At 35.8% G+C, this 24,293-nt stretch overlaps 1 protein-coding gene across 4 annotated transcripts in view; it reads right to left on the bottom strand.

The window, feature by feature from the left end:
- The window catches only part of MON2 (MON2 regulator of endosome-to-Golgi trafficking), a 71,008-nt gene that overhangs the window by 5,505 nt on the left and 41,210 nt on the right, over window positions 1-24,293 (bottom strand). For 3 of the 4 annotated variants that reach the window (XM_085220273.1, XM_085220267.1, XM_085220284.1), the window contains 11 exons: window positions 21,261-21,371; window positions 20,316-20,491; window positions 18,659-18,821; window positions 17,903-18,196; window positions 16,950-17,148; window positions 15,249-15,877; window positions 10,284-10,427; window positions 9,720-9,737; window positions 9,339-9,467; window positions 7,338-7,528; window positions 1,066-1,126 (listed from right to left, as the gene is read on the bottom strand). In XM_085220273.1, the coding sequence (XP_085076399.1) occupies window positions 1,066-1,126; window positions 7,338-7,528; window positions 9,339-9,467; window positions 9,720-9,737; window positions 10,284-10,427; window positions 15,249-15,877; window positions 16,950-17,148; window positions 17,903-18,196; window positions 18,659-18,821; window positions 20,316-20,491; window positions 21,261-21,371 (2,115 nt within the window). The remainder of the gene's footprint in view (window positions 1-1,065; window positions 1,127-7,337; window positions 7,529-9,338; window positions 9,468-9,719; window positions 9,738-10,283; window positions 10,428-15,248; window positions 15,878-16,949; window positions 17,149-17,902; window positions 18,197-18,658; window positions 18,822-20,315; window positions 20,492-21,260; window positions 21,372-24,293) is intronic. The other variant, XM_085220279.1, reaches the window with a different exon arrangement.

Below are 24,293 nucleotides of genomic sequence, written 5' to 3'. Positions count from 1 at the left end.
GATTTTTCCTCTTACTTTTGAGTTTCTGAAGCAGTTACCACTCAGATTTCTACTGACATTTGATGCATATTCTTCCAGTCAAATTTACAGTTTTGAAAAGAGAAGATTTGACAATAGGAATCTCCCTCCTCCTCCACCCTGTTGAATATTCTTACTATCACATCAACACATATATCACATGCTTACAAAGTGACATCAGCAAAACAGAACATGTCAGCTAACTAAACAAGCTGAAATGTTTTTTCTGTCCTTGGTCTTGGTGCATTCACTCAGGAATAAAGTGGGTGTAGATCTCTGTAAATTAATGCATTAGATCTCATACTTCTGCTCACTGCAGATAGAACTGCTCTTGCTTTGTTTGCCCAGAAATCTTCACGTCCTAGCTACAGAGATGACAGGAGACTGATCACACAGATATTGCCATATTTCTCTGCAACTTCCTTTCCATTGTACACCTAATCCCTGGTCTGCCACATCTCTTTGTCCTGGATTAGTCCACAGAATCAGTCCCTCTTCATTCCAAGTATCATCTCCTCTCATTTTTCTTTGGTGTTATCCAACCACGCATGATTTTCCTTACAATTACAACGGTCTCTGCACCACACAAATCATCATTTCACCATTTATGCACATTTTTATTTAGTATTGAGAACACACCTAGATTGCAACAATGAATGCCACCTCTCAACAAAGAGAACATTCACTTCAGGTTCAGTCATCAGCCTCCTTTGGTTTACAATTACCTATGTAATTGCTTGGCAATAACATAATAAGTAAGAATCAGATAATGGATTAGAAGCAGAAGGACATTCTGTTTTTTCTGCTCAATACTGGTTTGAACTCAAGAGGACAAGTTTTTGGCATGCACCTTCCTATCCTTTGCAAAACCTGGAAGCAGTCAAGTTTTGAGCCTCTGAACTTGTCTCCTTTTCAAAAGGAAAAAAACATCTCAGAAAAATAATAACGGGCAACTTTTCCAAAAATTATTTGAAAACTGAATGCAACCTGTGAATGCCACTATCTTATGTGTTTGACAATATTATACGTTTACTATAGTCTTCTTACCTCAACATCAATACTCTCATTCTTCTGAAATTCTTGAATTGAGAGATTATCAGGAGGTGCACTAAAAATAAAGAGAATACATTATATTTCTAAATTCACAAAATGTGTAAGGAGCTAAGTATGGGAAAATGCATTAAAGTTTCACATGCATCAAGTTGGCACAGTTATATAAAAACTATTAACATTTTAGAATAAAATCTTTGAATAATGATGATAAAAATGGTTCAAAGGAAAACTGCAGTAAAATACGAAAATGAAGAGATATGGCAACTATGGACTTGCAACACCGTTTTTCACATGTATGTCAAAATAATCTCTTCTGTCCTAAAATATGCAGAAGTCACAATAATTGCTCACATGCATCTGTGAAGATCTCATTTAGGTATCAGAGGTATTTTTTATTTTCTTTTTCCTTTTTCTCACTATGCATAATTTTCTTTGAGATTTTAAAAATTTTTAGCAACTATTTATTTAGCAACTTAATTTTGTATTTTCTTTTGTGTTAATGAAACTTCTCATTAATGGGACATTACTCTGTCTCTTTTGTTGATAACTGATACTTGTTCTCCTTCTTAAAGAATTCTAGGAAGAGAGAAATTCATTTTATAAAAAATAATTTTGAAGAATTTCAGAACTCTCTGTAATTCTTCCATTGTGTACAAAAATCTGCTTACAGATAAAATGCCCAGAAGTAATTCAACCATGAATGTTACTGCATGCTTTATAAGATCCTACCTTGCCTGCTTGCAACTTCGGAAATCTTGTATCATTTGACAGGGAATTTTATGCTAGTTATCATTCACTAAGTTTTTTTCTGGCGAAGTTCTCTCTCATTTAATAAGTCATTCTTTTTCCTTACTGGAATACCTGCTAAGTAGACTCAAATTTCCTTTCCTTTGCTGGATTATGCTACTGCTTGCTGAGTTACTGAGGCTAGTTCGTCAATAAGACATAAAGCATATCATGAAAATGTAACTATGTGATTATGCTGCACTCTTCATTAGATACCCTAGTAATCTATCAGAAACAGCACACAGAAGTGTAGGTATCTACTCTGACCCAGTTATTCCATTCTTATTTTTCTGACATAAGAAGAAATGAAAATCCTCATGCCCATGTCCCTTTGAAATTTAAAAAACTACTACAAAACTCACAGGATTGTACATTTAGTGTTTCTGTAATGTCTGATCTGCATGGAAGATAACTTTATTAGAGCTAACAGAATAAATCGCTGCATTAACAACAAAAATCAGAGGTAAAGAGCTGTAAAAAGTGTATATAACTCCATTTGTTAAGTCCTCTCCTTTTCCCATAATTTTACGTTTTGTCTCTTTAAATAATACTTTAATATCTTCAAATTGAGGAACAGCTTGGAAGTGTGACCATTTGAAAGGCACTGTTTGAAACATTTGAATTAAGATGGCGCCTGGTGCTTCAACTTGCTGTTGTGTATGTTTGTATCTTGCGATGGGTCTTACATTAGATAGTGCCTAATTTGCTCTGGAAAAGTACACAGGACAGTCACTACTGAAAAGGCAGGAAAATTATTTGGCCAATCTGCCACAGTTCCCGCCTGATTTACTGCAGCATGGGCAGATGTAAGGAGTGCTCTGGGCTGAACAAAGAGCCAAGCTGTTCTGTAAGCTGAGGAATTGGTGAAGTACGGCAGCAGCAAGCAGACCAGCATCCTTTGGCTCATTTCCAAACTCTCTCCTCAAAACTCCCAGTTTTTTCTCCACCCCCATGTCTCCCCAAGAAACAGCAGACGCATGCAGTGAGCAGTTCTGAGCCAGGCATGTGCTCACTAGAAAGGCAGCTGCCAGATATATGACCATGGATCTGTGCCAGCCCTTTCCACATAGGGGTACTCATCCAAGCCTTTCTCCTCCATCCCACTTTGATTTTCAGGAAGTGAAAGGCTGGAGCCTTCTAAATCTCATTCCAATGTGGTTTGTTCGGCCAACAGCTTTTTTTTCTTCCCACTGTTCCTGTATGATGCTGAGTCAAATAGATTTTTACTAGGTAGCGTTCTTCTTTTTCCTCTCTTTTGGGTACTTAGCATGAGACACCTGGATTTGAATCTGCACATCCACTGCTAATTTTCAGTTTTGACAAGTGTGATGGCATGTTCCTGTTTGAAAATAAAGATACTTCCCTGTCTCAAAGAGATTATATTGTATTTTTTTATTGGTTCGTGTGTTAGCTGTCAGCAAATTTGGTGTTACATGTCGTAGCAAAGAATAAAATATTAAGTAGCTGTTCGTTCTATACATTCTCTAACATGAAAAAGATAAGGATACAAACCCTTTATATAGAAACCCTTTAAATAGAAATATGAACAATTACAATGCATTCGTATGCAGGTCATGTTGAATTACATGGAAAGTTTTCATTCTGACACTTCCTTGTTTATGAATGACTGACTTTCTGAGCTGAGGTTTACTTTAAAGAGGTTTTATGACCCTTCTGCTCAGTCATCTATATCTGACCTACCATGTAGGTCACAGATGATGCTATATTCTTGTTCATGTAGCAAAGGACTCCCAGGTAAATAGATTTCTGTAAGATGCCCAAACAAAACATCTATGGGTAAAGGCTTTGCTTGTTTGATTCAGTACAGCCAAACTATATGGGAAGGGTTATGAGCCAGTGCAGATAAGAGGCAGTGTAATGCACACTGTAGCTCTGTGCAGGATTTTCCAGGTAAAGAGCTCCCAGCTGCTGCCCAGTGTCTAGGGAGGTCTTTAAAACCTAACAACAAAGAGCTAACAGCCACAGAGAGTCCTGCTGTGCACAGCGGCACTCTGCTCTGAAGCATCTTTTTGGAAAGTATTGATTTAATTCCCTCATGTAAGCACAGACTTCTGCTCTAGTAAATTATATATACGCATGTTTGTTGAATTTTATTTTATATAATGGCTTGACATGCTTCCGTGAAAGCCTCTGGGAAAGAAGTATGATATTAAATAATAAACAGACCAGCCTCTTACTAGAAGACAATTTTGTATAAATTGAGTTACGTGAAATGTATTTTTAAATGTCATTTTGATTTATAATAAAAATCAAGATTATCAAGCCTTCTCAGCTGTAGCTTGCTTAAAGAAGTAATAATAATAACAACAAAACCTAAAACAAAAACAAAAAAGCTGAAGCTTTTTGTTTGGAAGCTGTTAATTCACTATAGCAATAACTTTTTCCTTTTCCATTTACCTGGGCTCTTTTGGCTATATTTGAAATCTCTTGTGCAAAGCTCCGAAGGCCATTTCTGCTGTCTTTGTACATTTCAAGCATCAGTGTGTATCTCATGTCATTCGGCTCCACAGCTAGTTTGCAAACCTATTCCTGCTTGAAAGAGCATGCAGAGGATGCTCGCTGTTTTAAACACAGAGGTTCAGAGATTTTTTTTTTAAAGGGTTATTACCATAGTGACTCTCACCAACACCAACTCAATTTCACTGGTAGAAACAATATTAGGAGTTCTACAGATGTAATTTCTAGGACCACAGTGATTAGAAGAATTATGAGGTCAGAAAAAAATGTTTAAAATGTTTGTTAGAAATTCAGAACACCAGTGAAATTGAAATAACTACTTATCTCTACTCTAGGAAAATTTCTGGTTCCTCAGCCCAGTAGAGGCTTGGACGATATGCATACAAAAATGAACAAAGGTAGAAGGAAAAATCAGCCAAATCAGTTACATGGTATTACTAACAGAACTGACTATTTGTTCTCACTTAGAGGACAGTGAGGCCCTGGTACAGTCTGCCCAGAGAAGCTGTGGGTGCCCCACCCCTGCGCGTGTTCAAGGCCAGGTTGGATGGGGCCACCTGAGCTGGTGGGTAGCAGCCCCATCCATGGTAGGGGGTTGGAACTGGCTGGGCTTTAAGGTCCCTTCTAACTCAAGCAATTTTGTGATTCTATGATTCTGTGACTACAGTAAGGGATTTTCAAGGTTTACAGAGATGCAGACATTTCTTATTTAGAACCACCTCAGAAGCAGTGAGCTCTGAAGCACAAGGTTCTGAAGGGCATGTTCAGAAGGAAGATATTTACAGTTTTGAGTGAAGCCTGGGAAAACAAACAAACATAAAACATCTACTGACAAAACCCTGGAAGGAGTAATGATACTGGCCTTTAACAGCAGAAGACCAGATAACTAGGAAATTATCCTGCTGTTATCCACGTGGTTCCATGAACCACCAGCCTATTTATAATACTTTAAATTCTTTTGAACTTTAAAGCTTCTAAGCTAGAGAGCCAAAAAGTTTCATGCAACATCTGACAAAATCTTCAATTCTGATTAAAATGCTGGTCCCTTATATCCCTTTATATATGCAGCTTGTATCTAAAAGCACAGAATACACTCTGGTCTCTTAAGAGAGAAAGTCATAGTTAAAAAAAGACAGAGAAATTTTTGGGTATCATAAATATTCACAGAAGTAATGCCTCCTTTACTTCCAGAGAATATTCTCCCATGCATGACAGCTGGCAAAAGCTATTAATTAACTCCAACAGTTATTGTTTTTAGCAAGCAACATGTTAATATGGAATTTCTACGGTTAGAACAACTTTCAAGAAAAGTATAAATCAGTTATTGTTAAGAAAAAGAAATTGCACATTTGAGATGTGTATAGAGATCTACACTGCAGATCTCTGACAGTCTTACTTCTCTGGACTTCTGAATGGTTAATAGCCAAAACTGAACCGTGGCCAATCTGGATCAGTTAAAAACATGCAAAATTAATGTATTTCATCTTTTCCACAGATATTTAGGAATAATTAATTTACAGCAGGTAGTAAGAAGTTTCTTCAGGAATACAAGTGAAGATACACATAACCTGAAAAATCTTCATTATGATTTTCTAAACCTCACAATGGTATTGATTATAGCTGACTTGGACTGTTGGAATGGAAGCTGAAATACTAACTGTAGCCAAAAACAAAACCAAAGAAGATACTGCAAAGATTATTATACATTTAAGAAACAGTGAAGCAACAAAACATTGACAACTTAAGTGCCTTTTCTGCAATCCTGATAACCTTTTTTGATTTTCTGGTCTTTCTATCTAGTATCATTTCTTTCGAGTAAATTCAAAGATGAAAGAAAGGATTTTCATACAATTACATTATAATCCTACTGGTGGAATTCCAAAGTCACTCATTATAAACATTTTTACTAACAGATATTCGTCTAAAATTAAGTTTCATTGGTATCTCATTTTCATCTGTTTTGGGCAAGCTGCTATTTATTCATCACTAGTAAATACAGCTGTGTTTGGTTGCTGACTCCTGTGTGTTTGCAAAGTATGCACACACAAATATACACTGAATATTAGTATTAGGTACAGAAGAACCCTGCTGTTTTCTATTAAAAAGAAAGATTAATTTATGACTGAAATCAACATAAAAAAATCAGGGAATTAATTTTTTCATATTCCACATTGCCCTTTAATCTGTGACACAATTAGATATACTCAGCTACTGCTGAAAGCTGTTCATCCACAAATGTTCACAAAAGATGAAAATTCCTTACCCCTTCTATGCAGTACTCTACAATACCTAACCTTACCTACAGTAAAAGGGCTGCTTGATGTTTTTTACCTTTGATAGCCTTTGCTATACTGAAATGCATTTCTACCCACTGTAAAGGGGCAAAAATAATTCTCTGACCATTTTCTGGAGACTTCCCAATGATATGTTCCTTCTTGTTCAACAAGCTTATAGGTCTAATCTCTGACCATTATCATTTTCCTTTTCTAATTTTTCTCAACACGCCCACGGCTACAGTGTCACTCTTAAAAGATTAAGCATATACATCTGTCAGTCTGTCTGCTAAACTTTTCACAAAGTACTATAAATATAGCTAATTGTTTTCATCTTAACTGGAAAAAAAAATAATGCTGCAGTTCTGATCTAACTGAGTATATATCAGTAACTCTTTATCAGAACCCAATCCTTGGGAGTCCATAATTTCTTGACCTCATCAAAAAGGCTATGCCTTGCATTCAGAGCTCAGCTAGCTTTTTCTTGCTTTGACATTTCATTTATTCAATGAACTTTTGTCTACTACTTACTGGAAGTATACTTTTTAAAACTAGATAAATTGGTTACCTCTTTTCCTTCATTCATTAGAGTCATCTTCAGATATCAAATAACTAAGAATAAGGCTGTTTTTATTGAACTCTATTGGCAGAAATGACTACATTCGTGAATAAATTACTTACAAGTATTTTTGATTTATTTATTTTTTAAAAAAAGGAAATTGTGTTTACCTTTTAGTGAATAAAAAGTCTTCAAATGTGTTGGCTAACTCTGGCCACATGCTGTCAAATTTTCCAGAAGATGCATGCTGCCTTGCAACTGGTAGTCCAATAGAAAGTACTTTGAGAAGAGAGGAAACAGCGAGCTTCCATGTGCTTTCAGAAGGACAGGAGTATTTCAGACTAAGTGGTATTCTCAGCGTCTGCAAAATGAAAGATCAAACTAAATGTACAGTTGCTCAGACAAATCTAAGGATAAGATTGATTTCTGCAGATCTCAGCAGACATTTAAATAGATGATAGTACACATCTCTACATTTTCTTTCTAAAATATAAAGACTATTTACCCTATATCAGCTGGCTAAAGCACGGGTCTGCTAACAAACACAAAGTCAGAAACCAGATCTGATCCAATTACCAATTACACCACGATTCTACTCACTAATTCTCTTTTTCTTTATTACCATCCAGCTTTCTGGGAATCCTGGCAAATAGGCTTACCCAACATCCAACAGGTCATATAAGTGTATTCTGAAGTTTAGTTCTATATCTAGAAAGTTCTCCCAAGGGCTTCGAAAGTTTGAAAAGAGAGAAAAAAAAAAAGCCATACTGAATTTAAACTTTTCCCAAAACACAGAAGTTGAACTGTGCATGTGACCACTGCAAGATATCTGGTCACTGTTGACTGTTAAACCACAGGAAGTTTAAAAGCAAAAAGAACTACTGAAATTCTAAGGAAAAAGGCTGCTACACAACTCAAATGTATAGCAGACAAAAACACAGCAAATTTAGATAGAAAGAGCTTCAGTAGCTATAAAAGAAACTCATTAACATGTTTAAACTAAGTTTATGTACTACATGCAGTTTATTCACCCCTTCTAGCATCGTCGGTCAACTGACAGTGAACTAACTAGGGGCTGATACCAAGTTATCTTGGATAACTAATTCTTTAATTTATATTTCAAATACATATTAACTGAATTTGGGTATTACATATGTGCCCCTGATACCTTCAGTAAAGTTTCTGATTTAAGGAAAACAAAGGGAGAACTCACTCTCAAGAGAGGGTTAATTGTAATAAATTTTGGGAATGAGTTTGTAATCAGAGCTAGGATCTAACCCTGGAGATAAACAGAATATTTTCTTCTGATGCTTTTGCTCATGGAAGTGAAGTCTAATTCTAATATAAACACGAGCTTCAGACAAATGAAGTGTTTTCACTTACTGAAGTACAGCACATTATTGACAACTGTGAACCATCAAAAAAAGCAGCATTTTATATTAGTTTCATCTATCCATTTAAATCAGAAGTGGAAATCAATTGTAATAATTTTGAAATATAAACATTTAGTTCACAACAAATTCCAAATAATACCATGTAACTATTTTAAATACTTTAGTGTTTCTAAATTTCTGTATAGGAACAATCTGCATACAACCGGGTCATTACAAACATGCTTGGGTCTGATATATTATTCACAAGACATTTACTACGACTTCCATTATTTGCCAAACTTATTTGCTAAAAACAAGGTCAAACAATTACGGGTTTGGCACTTTCACCTTGAAGGCACATCTGTGCATCCATAACATTTTATAGCTGTGTCAATGACACGTAAAGCCATTAAAAACAGACCAAAATAATGACTAAAGCACACCTTCACAAAAATATGCGTGCCAGTTTTGTCTTCAGTCTTCTGTTGTATTTACCAAGAGGCCTGCTTTTCAGACTCTGGCACATAGTATTTTCAAAGATTTCTGGTTTTTGGCCTAACACATTTGTTGATTTTTGTCTTAACTGAATTACTGATTATTATATCATGCAGCTAAAGAGCAATGCATGCACCTTAAGCAATAACGACTGCAGCATCACAAGAAATGACCTGCTGCTAATCTTCATAGACGATCCGTTGTATTCTTTACTGAAGCTTTAAGCTTCCCAGAAACTGTTTATCAACAGTATCTCAAAATAAAACTCCATTAATTCAGAGCATAAGCTGGATAATCCTTTACCTTAATAATGTTCTGAAGAACTTTCTCATTTACAACAGCTTTATGGCAAGCTGTTTTTTGGTACAAGTCCACAACCACTTCCAATGATCTCTCAGCAAATGGTACATAATTCAATGCTACCCATTCCGCCTAGGAAAAAGACAGTAAATTACTGAACTGTATTAGTTAAGGAACAGAAATTGAATGCTTTGCATTGAACTCTCAGTTTAATGCATGCAAGTTTTGGTAAGAATATGGTCCAAGCAACAAAACTGCAAATACAATGTGGTCTGACTATGAAAATGTACTCTACACTGAAGTAAAGTACATTTAAATTGGAGAAATGTTGCAGTCTAGGCAAGACAACTACATTAGGACAATCTGTAAGGAAATTTAACTCACCGGTGCAAAAAGTTGTATCTAGTGTGATTCCATTGTGTTGCAGGACAAATAGAATAAGAAGAATTAATACATAGATAACAGTTACCTCTTAGATTACACTGAATCAGATGCTCATGCTTAGTGAACAGCAGAGTACACAGATTTAAAATATATATATACTATTGAGCATGTCCTATTTCTCTACAGCACATGCAGTGCAAAAATTTGCAGCTTGAAGGAATTTTTCCATTCAGAAATATGGTGTTTTTCTATTTAATTTAGTGTCAAATATAGGAGCAGATATTTCAGATGAATTCTCTGGACAAATTCAGACATATTCATTATGTCTGGTGTCCAGAGAATAATTTTTTGACACGGAGAAATACAAAATACATGAACAAAAACAAATAGAATTCAAAGGTAGCAAAAGAAGATAAAAGCATGTAAAAACTAATAAATTAACTTATTACACAACATGCACAGCACAGTTTTTACAGATAGAATAAATGCATCCTGCTAAAGAATATCTGAAGCTGAATCGTGTTTAGCAGCCAGATGAAACGGGTGAGACTTGTAATAAATTACCTGATTATACTTTGCATTTGCAATGTGCTTTGTTTCCAGCTGTCCATACTGTGGAGGCTTGCATGAAAATTCTACAAAGGCCAACAGCTGATCAAAGATTGCAGGATACATTATCTGCATATTTTCTGAGCCCACACATATAGCCTATATCAAAAGAAAAAACAAAAGCTTGATATTTCTCTTGTGCTTGAGCACATAAAATTACAACAAGCTCCTACATAAAAATCCCCAAGTCTGCCTCTTTGCTATATTGGCTGCTTATAAGGACTACTATTTTTTAGCTCACAAATGATTTTGCTGCAGCACCACAATGCTAAAGCTTTAACAATACTATCAATATTAATTAACAATTAATCAATATTATTTAATAAATATTCAGAATTATTATCACAGTACCATGCAGGAACTGAACTACACAAGAGTAACGCTGCATAAAAGACAAAGTATAGTTCTAACAGCTTAAGAATATTAAGTTTTGTTATTTTATTAAAGTTATAAGGATACTTGGCAATATATATGTTAGTAAACAAAGCTAACTGATTTTGTCTACTAAAAGGTATCTTTTCTTTACAAACTTTGCTTTGATATAACATATTTGTGGGTCATACAATTCTTGACTGTTGGTCCCAGCCACATCTGTTAAAAGATCTACTTTAAAGAGCATTTAAATCTCAGAAGTAATTCATACAAAGTTTCTGTAAGTAGTTAAAATTATGACTTACAGAAAGAAACATAAATAAAATCAGAATTATATCATTTTGGCATAGCTGAAACACATAGCCTTGTGTTAAAATTGGAAACACTTAGGAAGGGTGCCCTTAGAAGATGTCAGTGAAATATCATGTTGTCACAGTGTAATGATTTCCTGTTGCAATATAAACCCCAAGGAAAAGGCAGAGCATCTATTTTCAAAGCCAGATACAAAAATTCTGTGAAGCTATTCCAATTATCTTCTGTCATTTTAAGACTTGCTCTTCCTCCCCACGTCCCTCCTCCCAAAGCAAACAGCAAAGAAACAGTTTACTTATTGCTCCACAAAAAATCCTTGATCTTGTACTGTCATTTTTCTCTGGGGAGGAATCAAATTATCTTTCCATTCACTAAAGACCATTCATGACAAGTCGTGGCCAAACTAATTCAAGGTACCAACAGTTCAGAAGCTGTGATTGCAGCCTCCATGCCGGGGCTGTGTCATGAGCTATGATATTCAAGGGGCTAGTGAATATCTCCGGTCCTCAGCTGAGAGAGGGAGTAAGACAACAAGGCCTGCAGGCATCACCATCTCCAGATCACCCTAAGGCCTAGGGCACCTTCATGCAGTGCTGCACCAGAGCACTCCATTAAACGGCCTTTCTCTTTTCCTCAGCTTCCTGCAACTTAGAAAACACATGCCCTAATGCCCCAAAAGCTTAACCAACTTTATAAATATAATGGAATACTGCTTCTTCTAAAAAGCTACATTCTTTCTCTGGTGTTTGAGTCCAAGACTATGCTGACCTAAAAAAAGATGGTTTGATGCTAGATATTCCCCTGTGTGGCAGAACACTGTGACTTTAATTGCTGATCCAACATACTCGACATACTGTAGAACAGTTTCAGCTGACATGCTGCTGCACCAAAGTCCTTGCACTAAATTTTAATAGGTTAATGCAAGATTGTATATGTAAGAAATTATTCTGTATAACACTACTTGGATTAGAAAGGGAAAAAGAACATCCACAAATCCCTACATAAGTCTCATGCAGAAGTAATTTCTGTACACATCTTCAATATTGTCATTACTGCCAGAAGACTTACATCTACAATGACAAAGTAACTTTGCTATTCCTTCTAGTTTGCTAGATTTTCATTATTGTTCTTATTGCTGATCCAGGATCAGTGCTTCTTAAGATGCCACTTTTTCTTGTACTGGTGAACAAAAGCAATAACTACTACTTATTTAAAGTTTGTGCATCAGTAGGTTCTTATTCTTCGTATTTTATGAAACTTTTGTAAACATTTTATTTTACAAATAGAAGCATTTTCTATTCAGTCTATTGATGATTTTTTCAGCTCTTAAAATTACCTGATACTAAAAAAAGAAGAGGGTAGTAGGTCGTCTGTCATTTTATTTTGAAAAGTCACCTAACTAGAACTGATTTTCAAATAAATTTATATTTCTGACTGACAGCATATATCTTTTATCTAAGCAGTTGAAAAATGCAAAAACAGCACAGCAAGCGTGGAACCAAGGATGCTGAAAGTATCTTTAAGAGGTGCTTATAAAATAGAGTAATATTTACAGCATTGAGTGCACTTGTTTACATCCTTAAGTAAAGAGAGCTATAAATAAAAAAGTAATGGTCGGACAACAATGAAGCACACACAAGCCCTAAAACAAAACACTTGGCTGATTGTTGTTTCCTGTAAAAACTGATATGGTACTTTACTTTTAGAAGTTTATGCTTTAAAACATCCTAGTACAAACCTTCAAATTTTTGAATAGCTCAAATTTATCAAACACCTCCCAGTGGAACTATTGTCATGAAATTGTTATTTTTATAGCTCTCAGTGGCTAAGTCTGTACTAACTTTGTTGTAAATATAAACACAGCCTTAGGCACCACACCCATAGCTCAAGAGGTTTACATTCATACTGCCTACAGAGGCAGCATTCGCAGTTATTTGATAATAACCAAGTATGTATCTGTGTTCTTCTGCCTGATGAGGCAGCTGGCACACCACAGAGCTTACCCAGAGAGAATATAGGTAGGCAGTGCGAACAAGCAGAGAATTTAGGCTTGAGTACAAATTTTAACTGAGCTAATGTGGTGAAGCAGGCACTTAGACTACAGCAATGAATGACAAGAAAACAAGTTCTAACAATAAAAAAAAAGGAACAATGGGTCTAAAATAGACTCAACATATGGAAGTCTGAAACAGGAACTAAGCTTGCTTTCCATTCTTATTTTCATGCATTATAATGTCCTTTGCTAGTACAATCACATAATAAAATCTCTGTTAGACCAGTTAGGGACTCAGCTTTTAAAAAAACACTTTTTTCATGCTATTCCAACTGCAAGGTTGTTCCAGAGATTTTTACAAAATTGTAACTGACCTAAATCCTTCTGTATTAACAAAGAAGAAAACTTACTCTGATTCCCTATTCAGGAGAGATTTTGTTTAAAAGAAGGTAGCAAATATTTACATATACCCCTTTAGCTACCACAGTAGAGCCTATGAGCACTCCTGAGTATTAATTCATTTCAACACAGGAAAAAGATACCATGGCATCCAGCAAACCTCTTGCACAGATGGCCTTTGCTGCACCTTCGCACTGGCAGACTGCCTTGTCATGTTAATTCCACCACGTTACACAGCTGGGAGAGAAATCACGAGACTTCACAGAACATATCCACCTCCAAATACATTTTAACTTAGTTTTTTATGACTGTAGTGCTATTCTGTTAGTAATGTAACTATAGACGGGATGGGGTTTATTGTATGATATTAGAGTACCTAAGACTTCCTATTCAAGTCCTTATTTTCAAAGGCTTGTAACTGCTATGCTAACATGTCTTTGTTTCATTTGGGGATTTGGGCTAGAAAAAAGATTTGCTATTAAGAATTCATGTCGAAAATGCTGGAAAGTCTTTCTTTGGAAAGTTCTGGAAACTTTTTGTAGCTAAGAACTAATGGATAAAGGAGACCAGCAAAGAAACAAGAAAATCTGAGAAATGGAGGAATATATGGAATGATTAAATGGGGAAAATAAGACAGAAATGAAGAAATAAAAGAGGTGAGAAAACACACGACTTCAGCAGGTCTGAGCTTCTGAATGGAACGGGTGAAAAAAGAGTAAGCCTGCCTGACTGCTGATCACTAGGATGAGAGTTTAACAGATACAACTGGTCTTCATGTTATTTACGTCCTCCTACACAACTGAGATTCGTCACCAACTTATATTCTTAAAATACAGCCAGGAATATTTTTAAATCCAAACCTAAATGTACAACTGCAAGATAATGATTTTGTCTTGCTTGCAGGGATTAAATAAGTAGGAGATAAGCCAATCTACACTAAGTTAAAAACAAAGTACTAAACCACTGCTTATTAAGTAAGCACCATGCATTCTATGAGCTGAATGAGACAGGATCTTGTCTGAGAATTTAAAAAAAACTATGTCCACACAGTTAAGTAGTCATAGCATGAAAGCCCAAAGGGAGCGAAGTCAGGTCACACGGACAGTTTTAATTCTGGCATTTCCCAAACAGTATGGCTTTTCTTCTTGAAGAAGCGTTTAATCTAAATACATTATCTCATTCAGTATCAGTGCTGCTTCTTTTGAATAAATACGCTTTCTGAATTAATCATTTCTAGACAATGTTTTAAAACTTCAGCATACTATTTTGCTGTTTTACTACCCCGTAAAAGGCCATAGCTAATTTGCTATTTATAAATTTGTTTGCATCAGGAGCTCTTTTGGAAGGTGAGTTTGGCAGTGTGAGTTTGTTATGCAAAGATGTAGCATTATTCTTAAACAATGGGTTGGTCAAGAGGTAAGAAGGTGGTCTGCTTGGGACATTTTCAGATGTTATGTTTTGCATGATCTCCTGATCATAATTCTCCTAGATTTTGTTTATAGCAATACCAGGGCAACAGAAGGAATACTATTTGGTAGGCTGTTTCTCTGGTTCCATGTACAGACTCTCAGTACAATACCTAAATATTAGACAAGAAAATGACTATAAAAACATCACCACACTTAAGGTACTTCTGCAATCTAGCAAAAATGCATTTCATAACCATAATATAATTCCCTCCAGTGCAGAACACCTGAATTGCAACAGGAATGGAATTTTGACTGTTCTAAGACAGTGCACTGTGCAAATGTAAGTAAAAAAATTAAGTCACCACACTAAATCTTCAAGAAGAACTGAGACACTGTCGTTTCCTTTTCACTACACATTTGAAGTCCCATTATTACCTTTTGTAAAACATCTAAAGCTGTAAGCACTGCTTCCTGTAAACTTGTCAGAACTGCTTCAGTGTAAGATGGAAGGATGAAAGGGGAAGCATCAGAACTGATTGGAACCGAAACTGCACCATGCAAAATGATACCCAGCTTCTGGAGATCATCCATGCTGAAACCAGTTTTGATGTGTTGGTAAAGAGCTGGGAATATTTGAATTAAAGCTGTAAGAAAAGGCTGGCTGGGAATGAAAGTCAATTTATCACAAGTAATTGGAGGCTTTGTACTTTCTGAACCAATCCTGTACCAGCTGTTCCAAGCTGCCCACCAAAGATTCAGATCTTCAATCTCATCTGTTACTACGGGTAGTTCAGCTCCACTGTATCTTCCCATTCTTTCTCCTATGGAGTCAGTCCTCATGAACGATCTCCCGAGGCTAGTGGCAGTTGTTGCTCCTACCACCACAGGTACAGAAACATTAATAGCAGGTGGTGTGTCAGGCTTCTCTGAGTCTCGGGCTGGAGAAACTATTTGTAAGATTTCCTGGAAGCTTTTCAGAGCAGCCAAGGAAACTTCATTGTTTTTGCTGAGTGCTGCTGATTGAATGTGATCAAGAAGAACATCCCAGGCCTGGGAAAAGTCTCCTGTAAAAAAAAAAAAAGGAATATAAAAAAAAAAAAAATCAGCTTGGTACTGGTTTGCTATTTACCTACCCAGTCACTAAACTCTGAAAGGCTGTTCATGCACTTGTTTCTGTAACACAGAGATCTGATGGTTTCATGCCTTTAAAAATAGGCCAGTTCAACTGTAGTCAAAGAAAATGAATACAAAAGACAAACACACGAGTATAAAGAATGAAATATGAAATTGAATCCACACATAGAATTGTTCAATTCTATGTAGTAATATTTCACAATAGCTTGGTAAATGATCTAATGTTTAATTTCTATAGTGAGAAAAAGAAAACAGGGAAGCATCATAGCCTGTGAAAAATGAAGAGGATGAAAACAGGTACCAAGGAGCTATAGAAGTGAAAAGGGAGGCTTTAAAAAAAGAGAAAGAAGATTTTAAAAAATAAGAAGAAAAGATGGACCCATTTCAGGTACATGAAATTAAGAAAGCAGTAAAGTAACTCAAAATTACATCTCTGCTCTAGACAATAGTTAAAGAATGGAAAGAAGGTAGAGTGAGTGGAGAAAAACAATTGCTTGAAACAGCAGGTATTCTCAACATCTTTTGAGTTTCATCTCTTTGTTAAAACATTCCCTTTCTTTTTTAATCCATATGCTTCACTGACTTTATGAGTTCTCTTTACATTGTAAGAGCATTGATAAACTTGACACATGGAAGCTGTGAAGAAGTTCTAGGTAGGCACTGGGCAATTTTAATAAGACCGGGGGAAAAGTACGTTCTGAGTTTTGAAAGAACACAAAAATTATTATCAGGCTACTACAAGTTCAAGTTACTTGGCACTCAGAATTGTGATTATTGAAATTCAGTCTCAAGAACCACGGCATGGAAGATGAAGTTGTAAATGAAGTAAAATGTTTGTCTGTAAAGAATTAAAAATTCTGTAATTTTCATCACATTTGAGGCGAGACACAACATAACACATCTCTGGGCAAAGATCTTTACTCAGCTCTAACTGAAGAACAAACAAACCAAATCTGAGAGTTCCTAGCTGTACCTTTCAGTAACTTTAAATCTATTTTTTACCTAAAGGCTGCAGTAAGTATCTCCGGGTATTAAATATTCTTGCAACTCCAGCCAGTGTTAATACCCATGTTTCAGCCCACTGTTTCTCAGCTGTATCCCTTGAATGATGGATAAGGATGTTGCCTCCTCCTGATTCAATCTTCTCTTTATCAGCTGTAGTAGAAGATTCTCGAACCCTATCCAACAGGTGGAATAAAACCTGCAAAATTCAAAAAAAGAAAAAAAAAAAAAGCAACTTTTAAAACAACATAGTTTTATTCATTGTAGAACAAAAACAACAACAACAAATTTCTGTTATTCTGTATGTAATTGTGTCACCTTGAGAATTTCCTTATTTAAAACAATGTGTGCAAAAGCTAAGAGTAAGAATCAGCCTACTGATGCTAACTTAAGAAGGGTCATAAACAGCATGATCAGAGCCACTGAGAATAGTGCCAATTTGGATCTGGAGATCTCAGATACCTCACACAGTACAGCAGGCAACAGACTCCACAATACCCCGATTTTTCTTAAAGGAACAGACAATATGACTGTGATTTTAGGATTAGGACCTCTGACTGATCCTCTTAGAAAAAAGAGCCAAACAGAGGGCAAAGCAAAGCTCACTCTAATATCTGATCAATTCAATCACGTGACCCACAAATGTCATCGTATTTTTGCAAAACAGGAGGAATCATTCGCCCGTTAAGGAAGGGAATGGCCCTTTTATACAACTCCTGCATAAGAAAGAAAATACCAAGATGCAAAAATTGCATTTCATAAAAGGCTTTAAGGGCAAGAGAAAAGAAAATTAAAAATAATAATAATAATAAAATGAGGTCAGACTTCTACAATCATATGTTATTTTTCACAGAATCTTAAAAAACTAGTTAAGCAATATTAAGAAAAACAGCAAGCAAATGTGAATGTGAATGAAATTTTAAAATCCTCCAGTAGAAGCTCACGTGTCATACCTTCCATATCACTGTATGCCATGTTGAATGTTGCAACAAAGTTCCATGAGCACCAATGGTGGAAAACAATGTCTGCCCAGCACTCTTTCTAACTGCAGGTCGGGGATCCACACAGAGTTCTCCAAGTTTAGCATATAGACATAACCAAAGACAGTCAAATGGTGGTGCAGGATGAAAAGGTCTATTCAGAACTACCCCCTTTTCTTCTGCCTGCTTCTGCAACACTGCTTCTTCTTTGTTAAGTTCCTTTTCAATTATTTCACCTCTTTGGAAAAAATAATCTGAAATATTCCACTAGAAAATAAATAAAATATTATATTACACAATAAAATATTACAACATTCTTAATGATCATGAAATAAAACATTTCTCATTTTCACATTTAAAAGTACTTTGTAAAATTCCCTTTAATAATGGAAGATCAGCACATAAATGCTACAAAGTGCAGAAAGTTGTTTCCTTAAGTCTTAGCTTATAGGCCACAGTTACATACTACAGACTAGAAAGGGAAACAATGTAGGAACATTCGGAGACTGGTGAAAATGCTCCCAATCCAATACTATTTGTTTTACACAAAGTTTAAAATAGATTAAAGCTCATCTATTTACATATGATTCCAAATGACAGCATGAGACACCAGTAAAAAATAAAAAAATAGACTTTGGCTTTTACCTGTAGAATGGACTACAAATAATTTCCATTAATTAAAAAAAGGAAGTCGGAAGCAGCATCTCTGTAGGTTAACATGAAACTCACCAACAAACCAATTGAAGTTAAGCTAATATTTAGTTCTTGATTGTGAAGACCAAAGCTTCCTGCAACTTCAACAACTATCTGTAGACAAGTACATGGCATTGTTGGAAGAAAGTCGGTCACAACCAACTGAAGACACTGGAATGCAGTCCGTATTAAGGACTCTCTTAAAAAAAAAAAACAACAAACAAACACAAAATAAAAACAAAACACACTCACATTCTAATTTCAAATTTCCTCAAGAGTAAAGAAACTTTCTGAACAAAATACATCAGGAGATAGTATTATTAAATATATATATAAATATTTATAAATCTTTGAAATGGATTGAGATTTGAAATGGATGGCATTTGATTTTAAATGTTTTAAATAGATGTTTTTTGAAATGCAACATTAAGTTGAAACCTCAACTTAAAGTACGCAGAACAGATGGGTGGGTAAAATGTATTTTATTTAGTAAGAAAAATATGCATAGTGGTAGCCATACACGTTTCAGTACTATATATTATATTAGACAAAATCTTTTGAAAATATCTGCTGTTAAATACATATTTAATACATATTTAGCCTTCAGAATTAAATTATGAATGCAAACAGATAAAATAAAAATGTAATAAATAATAAAAATAAAAACTTTTGAGGAGTCCTGTGAGCAGGAGTTATCCAGAACCAAAATCTTGTTGTGTGAGAGACAAAATGAAGGAATCAAAAAAAGAGCAGTGCAGTGTAGATAATGCAAAACAGGGAAGGCAGACTACTGCAGCTGCATTTAAATTTAGCTACTGGGCTTTTTAAATGCTTAATATTTAACACAGAAAAGAAAAATCCAAATGTTTGTAACACAAACACCGAATGTCCTTCAGAATACATATTCCAGGGGAAAAAAAAAACCAACAAAATAGAACAGAGATATGCTACTTACTTGTTTCAGAATCTCAATTAAAAACACCATTTTTTTCCCCAATTAATTCAAAATGAATATCATAGATGGGCCACTTCTATTGTATCATAACAGCCAACATAAGATGGAAGCCAGAGAAATGCACACAAACTTGTGCAGGGACAGTAACATTATAACAATGAACTCCATGTAATAAGGTGCATCCTACAAATACATATCTATCCTACCATGTATGTATTTATTCTTGCTGTACTTATGGAAGAACTGTGCATACACTACTTTCCTCCATGTTAATTACACAGTTCTAGAAATTGAAACACACACAAAACTGGAGCACTTCTCTCTCTACCAAAAAATTCCAGAAGTATGCACTCTTCAAGGACTCTAGAGGAAGAGGAAAGGAAGCAGGAAATGAAAGCCTGGTTATATAGCTCATTTTGAAGAATTGCATTGATGGGTAAGTAATCTCTTCTTCTGTATTCAAATGCTAGGCTATTGCATTATCTTGTGTTTGGAAAAAGGTTTCAAAGTCCTTCATGCGAGTGGAAACAGGATAACAGTAAAAGTGTTCTACAGGAAAAATTACCAAAATTACCAAAACTGTGTGTCTGCTGAGTAAAATTGCTCATAAGATAAAAATAGCACAAATTATGCTACTATCAAAGTGGTTGTTAAGTATGAAAATAAAAGCAGAACTCTTTCTACTTTCTATAAGGTTGTCACCTTATATGATTTAAATATTTATTTTTTATCACTTACCCCTGATCACTTCGTATTGCTCCCATGACTCCAAGGACTAATGGCCAACCAGGTCCTAAGCTGTCACCCTGACTCTGTAAAATCTGTAGCACACACTCCAACTGCTTGATCCTGATATCAGGATGACTGATGTTTGACAGCTCCTTGAGTGGATTCAGTAAAAGTAGCTGCAGTCTCTAAAAGTAAACAGTAAATTTTAGCGTCCTTACTATGCTTTAACTGATTCATAATTATTTTTACATATAATAATGAACCAAATAGTACCAATCTAAGATTCCTAAGAAGTTGTTTTTAGAGTGATCCAAATTGCTGGAATTCAGTGTCAGACAGGCCCTTCTAAAAAACTCTTCACAGCAGGACATCTGCATTTTCTTTTCTTTTTTTCTCCCAACCAGTTCTCCAGGTTCCTACAGCATATCCCTACTACAGCATGCTGGCACGGTTGCATAAAAGCTATCATGCAACTTTATACTCATCCAACAGATCTTAAAAATACTATTCACTGAACCCCAGTAAAAATATTAGAATATTTTACTAATAATTTATTGAATAGTTGTGATTTAGAAGGTTAGGCCATTTATTTCTTACATGCCACTACATCACATATTTACATACTGGAACATATAAAGCATTCTGGAATTATTTTGCACTCATGAAGGTGATCCACAATTTGTTCTAATAAACTCACATAATATTCAAGCCTCAGTAGTCTTTGTCATGCATTTGAAAAAGGAGAGGGTAGCTCATTAGAATGCACAAGGTGATTTCCAGTAGTTACAACTGAATGTTACAGCTGTAGGCTTTATAAACTCAATGGTAAAATTGCTTTATGAATGCCTCCTATTCACTGAACTGTAGAAAACTTCCTCTAGGGAAGATTCTGATTTCATGTTCATAATAAGTCCCAGAAAAGGAGGAAAGCAGTTTTTCATAAACTTACTTTACCTGATTCTGTGATAATGGAGGATCGTGGCTGAATGTCAGTCCTGCTTTAATAAGAGAGGTTAAAGCTTCTGCTCCCCATTCTCTCATTCTGGAGTTGGGATGCTGACAAACCTGAAAGCATAACAGTGTTCTGTTTGAAGGCACTTTTATTTAACCAAGATTTAAATATATGTAATATATAAAAATTGAACATTTAAATTGTAGTGGACGTTTAGATAAAATATTCTAGTAAAATTTTTTTTTAGAACAATACAACAAATCTCTAAATGTTAAAATCAGGTTTAATACTAAGAACAAATAAAAATAATTATCTTTTGGACAGACATACCTTCTGAATAAGGAAGCAACAGGAAGCAGGGAAAGACACAGAAGGAAACAAATTGAAAACCACAGTAATTCAAGTCAAAACATTCTCCAAAAATCAATATACTAGCTGCTATTTCAGATATTCATAGGTTAAAAAGTACCAAACAAGTCTTCAATGAGTGTCTGAAACTCTTCGGTTTAACTCAACCTTGAGCTACTATAAAATCCTAAATTTCATTTTTCACACACAGCCTAACATTCATAATCAAATAAGGGAGCATGACATTGACTATCACAATATGTGTCTGCTCTTCTATGATCTCAAACACAAAAAGTAACTACATAATGAATGTAAAATAAACCTAAACATTACTATTTCAAAAACATGACAAAATGATAGTGATCATTCTTTCACTCTTAAGTTTCAAATGTCTTTCCTTCTCTTTGACTCCTAGTTACCTGAGCCTACTTGTTTTTCTAATTGCTTTTTTAGAAGAAATTAAAAACACTATGCATAGATACACAGTAATTGTATTTGTAATCCTGTGTCTGTTAGCCTCAAATAAATAAGGCATTTACAGCCTCACTGACTTCAAAACAATTATTTCCATCCATGCTTCCTGCCTGAGCTTAGCTGGTATGAGAATCCAGTCTTTAAAATCCAAGGCAAGATCATAAGGAAGGAAGATGGTTTAGATGGGGGTGGGTTGGTGGACTGTTTTGTTATTAGACACTAGCCAAACTGAAATGGAGAACAAAGCAGAAAAGCTAGCTTCATGTTAAAAAATCCAGAACAGAAATAGCTTGTCTCCTAAATTTATTTTTGTTACTTGACATAAAATGATAGAATTTGAACTACATCATGGTGCTCTGAATCTGACCAGATAATCAGTTTCAGAAATAGGGAAAGAATTCTTCCTTCAGGTTGTGTTTAACTGAATTGGCAGCTGGTGCTTTCTCCTTCCTCACTGTACCTCAAAGACATAGGTTTAAATGGAAATAATGCGGTACTTTAAAATAAATTGCATCTTCTGAAAAAATAGTGGCAAATATGCATGATGGATAATAGACTGAAACAGACTGCGTACTATAGGAAAACATGGACTCCCAAGGTGTGGATGATGAACCTTATATTTCTCTTATCTTTTTCCCTTCCAAGACAATGTCTGCTTTAAGTTGTTAAACCTTTAAGTATCCAAAAATATTTTTTTTCTCCTAGATGTAAGACTATTTGGAGATGATCTCCATAAATAAGATCAGAGATAGCCAATCCTTAATACTGTTTAAAATAATGCACTGGTTCAAAGGAAGCATCTGACACTCTGGAAAATAAGGAAGAAAATCTCTCTGCTTGCACTGGGTTTATGTGGCAAGGTACAGCATGGGGGGTGGGAGGGGAGGTGGGTAGGTGCTGCAGGAATGCCTTTTGTGAGAAGAGACCAGGAGCTGCTCTGTGGTGGGCACTGCAAGTTCCAGCCAGCTTCCGAGGGGACCCACTGCTGACCAAAGCTGAGGTGATCAGCGAGGTTGGTAGCACACTTCTGTGATAACGTATTTAAGAAAAGGTTAAAAAAAAAAGAAAAAAAAGGTGAAATGTTGTGCAGCAGCTATTAGAGTGTGCAGTGAGAAAACGTGAGAGAAACAACTCTGTAGGTAGATCAATGAAGAAGGAGTGCTCAAGGCACTGGAGAAGAGATTCCCCCTGCAGCTCATGGAGTACCACAGCAGAGCAGATCTCCATGTGCAGCCCAGGAAGAAGCCCATGCATGAGGATAAAGCCTGAAGGAAGCTGCACCCCATTAAGAACCCCTACAGGAGCAGGATCCCAGGCAGATCTATGGTCCATGGAGCGAAGCCCACAAGCCCACACAGGAGCAGGTTGTTTGGCACAAACTGCAGCCCACAGAGGGCCCATTGTGGAGCAGTCTTGAGGAACTGCATCCCATGGGAAGGATCCACTTTGGGGTTGTTCATGAAGGACTGTATCCTATGTGAGGGTTACCACACTGCAGCAAGGGAAGAGAGTGAGGAGGCTGGAGCAACAGAGAAAGTACAGTGGATTGACCACAACCCCCATTGCCCATCCTCTGCATTTCTTGTGGGTAAGGAAGATACAGAAGAATCAGGAGTGAAGCTGAACTCAGGAAAAGAGAGGGGGTGTGCAGAAGGTGGTTGTAGTTTTATTTTCCTATTCTGTTATTCTTCTCAGTTACTAACTGTCAATAATCTTCCCAAAGTCATCTGTTTAACCCACATCACTAATCAGTGACCAATCTCTCTGTCCTTATCTTGATCCACGAGCTTTGTACAACTTACTTTCTCCTCCTATCTTGCTGAGAGATGGAATGGGTGAGCAATTACATGAGCTCTTTGGAGCCAGCCAAGGTAAATCCACTATAGTCCTTTACTGTCTTTAAATATACCCCGCCCTTGTATTTCACTCTTCTACCTATCCCTTGTATTTCGCTCTTCTACCTATCCCTGCAGAGGATTAAAACTTTACAAGTACACTCTGTAACCTGGTTTTAGTTTCAAATTCAAAATATAAGATCTTTTCCTTGACAAAAGAAATTTTTAATCTAGGAATTAAAATATTTACTTTACAAATGACACCTACCTTGCTATTTTTATAATGGTATTCTCTTGAAGAAACAATTGAAAATATTACTTCACATTTATTAAAAACAAACAAGAAAACTTTGTTGGTTTATCTAATGGCTTCAATCT

Source organism: Meleagris gallopavo, chromosome 1 (genome assembly GCF_905368555.1).
Source record: "Meleagris gallopavo chromosome 1, MGAL_WU_HG_1.1, whole genome shotgun sequence".
Taxonomy (NCBI): domain Eukaryota; kingdom Metazoa; phylum Chordata; class Aves; order Galliformes; family Phasianidae; genus Meleagris; species Meleagris gallopavo.
The sequence above is the reverse complement of the archived record's forward strand: the minus strand, read 5'-3'. Positions and strand labels throughout refer to the sequence as shown.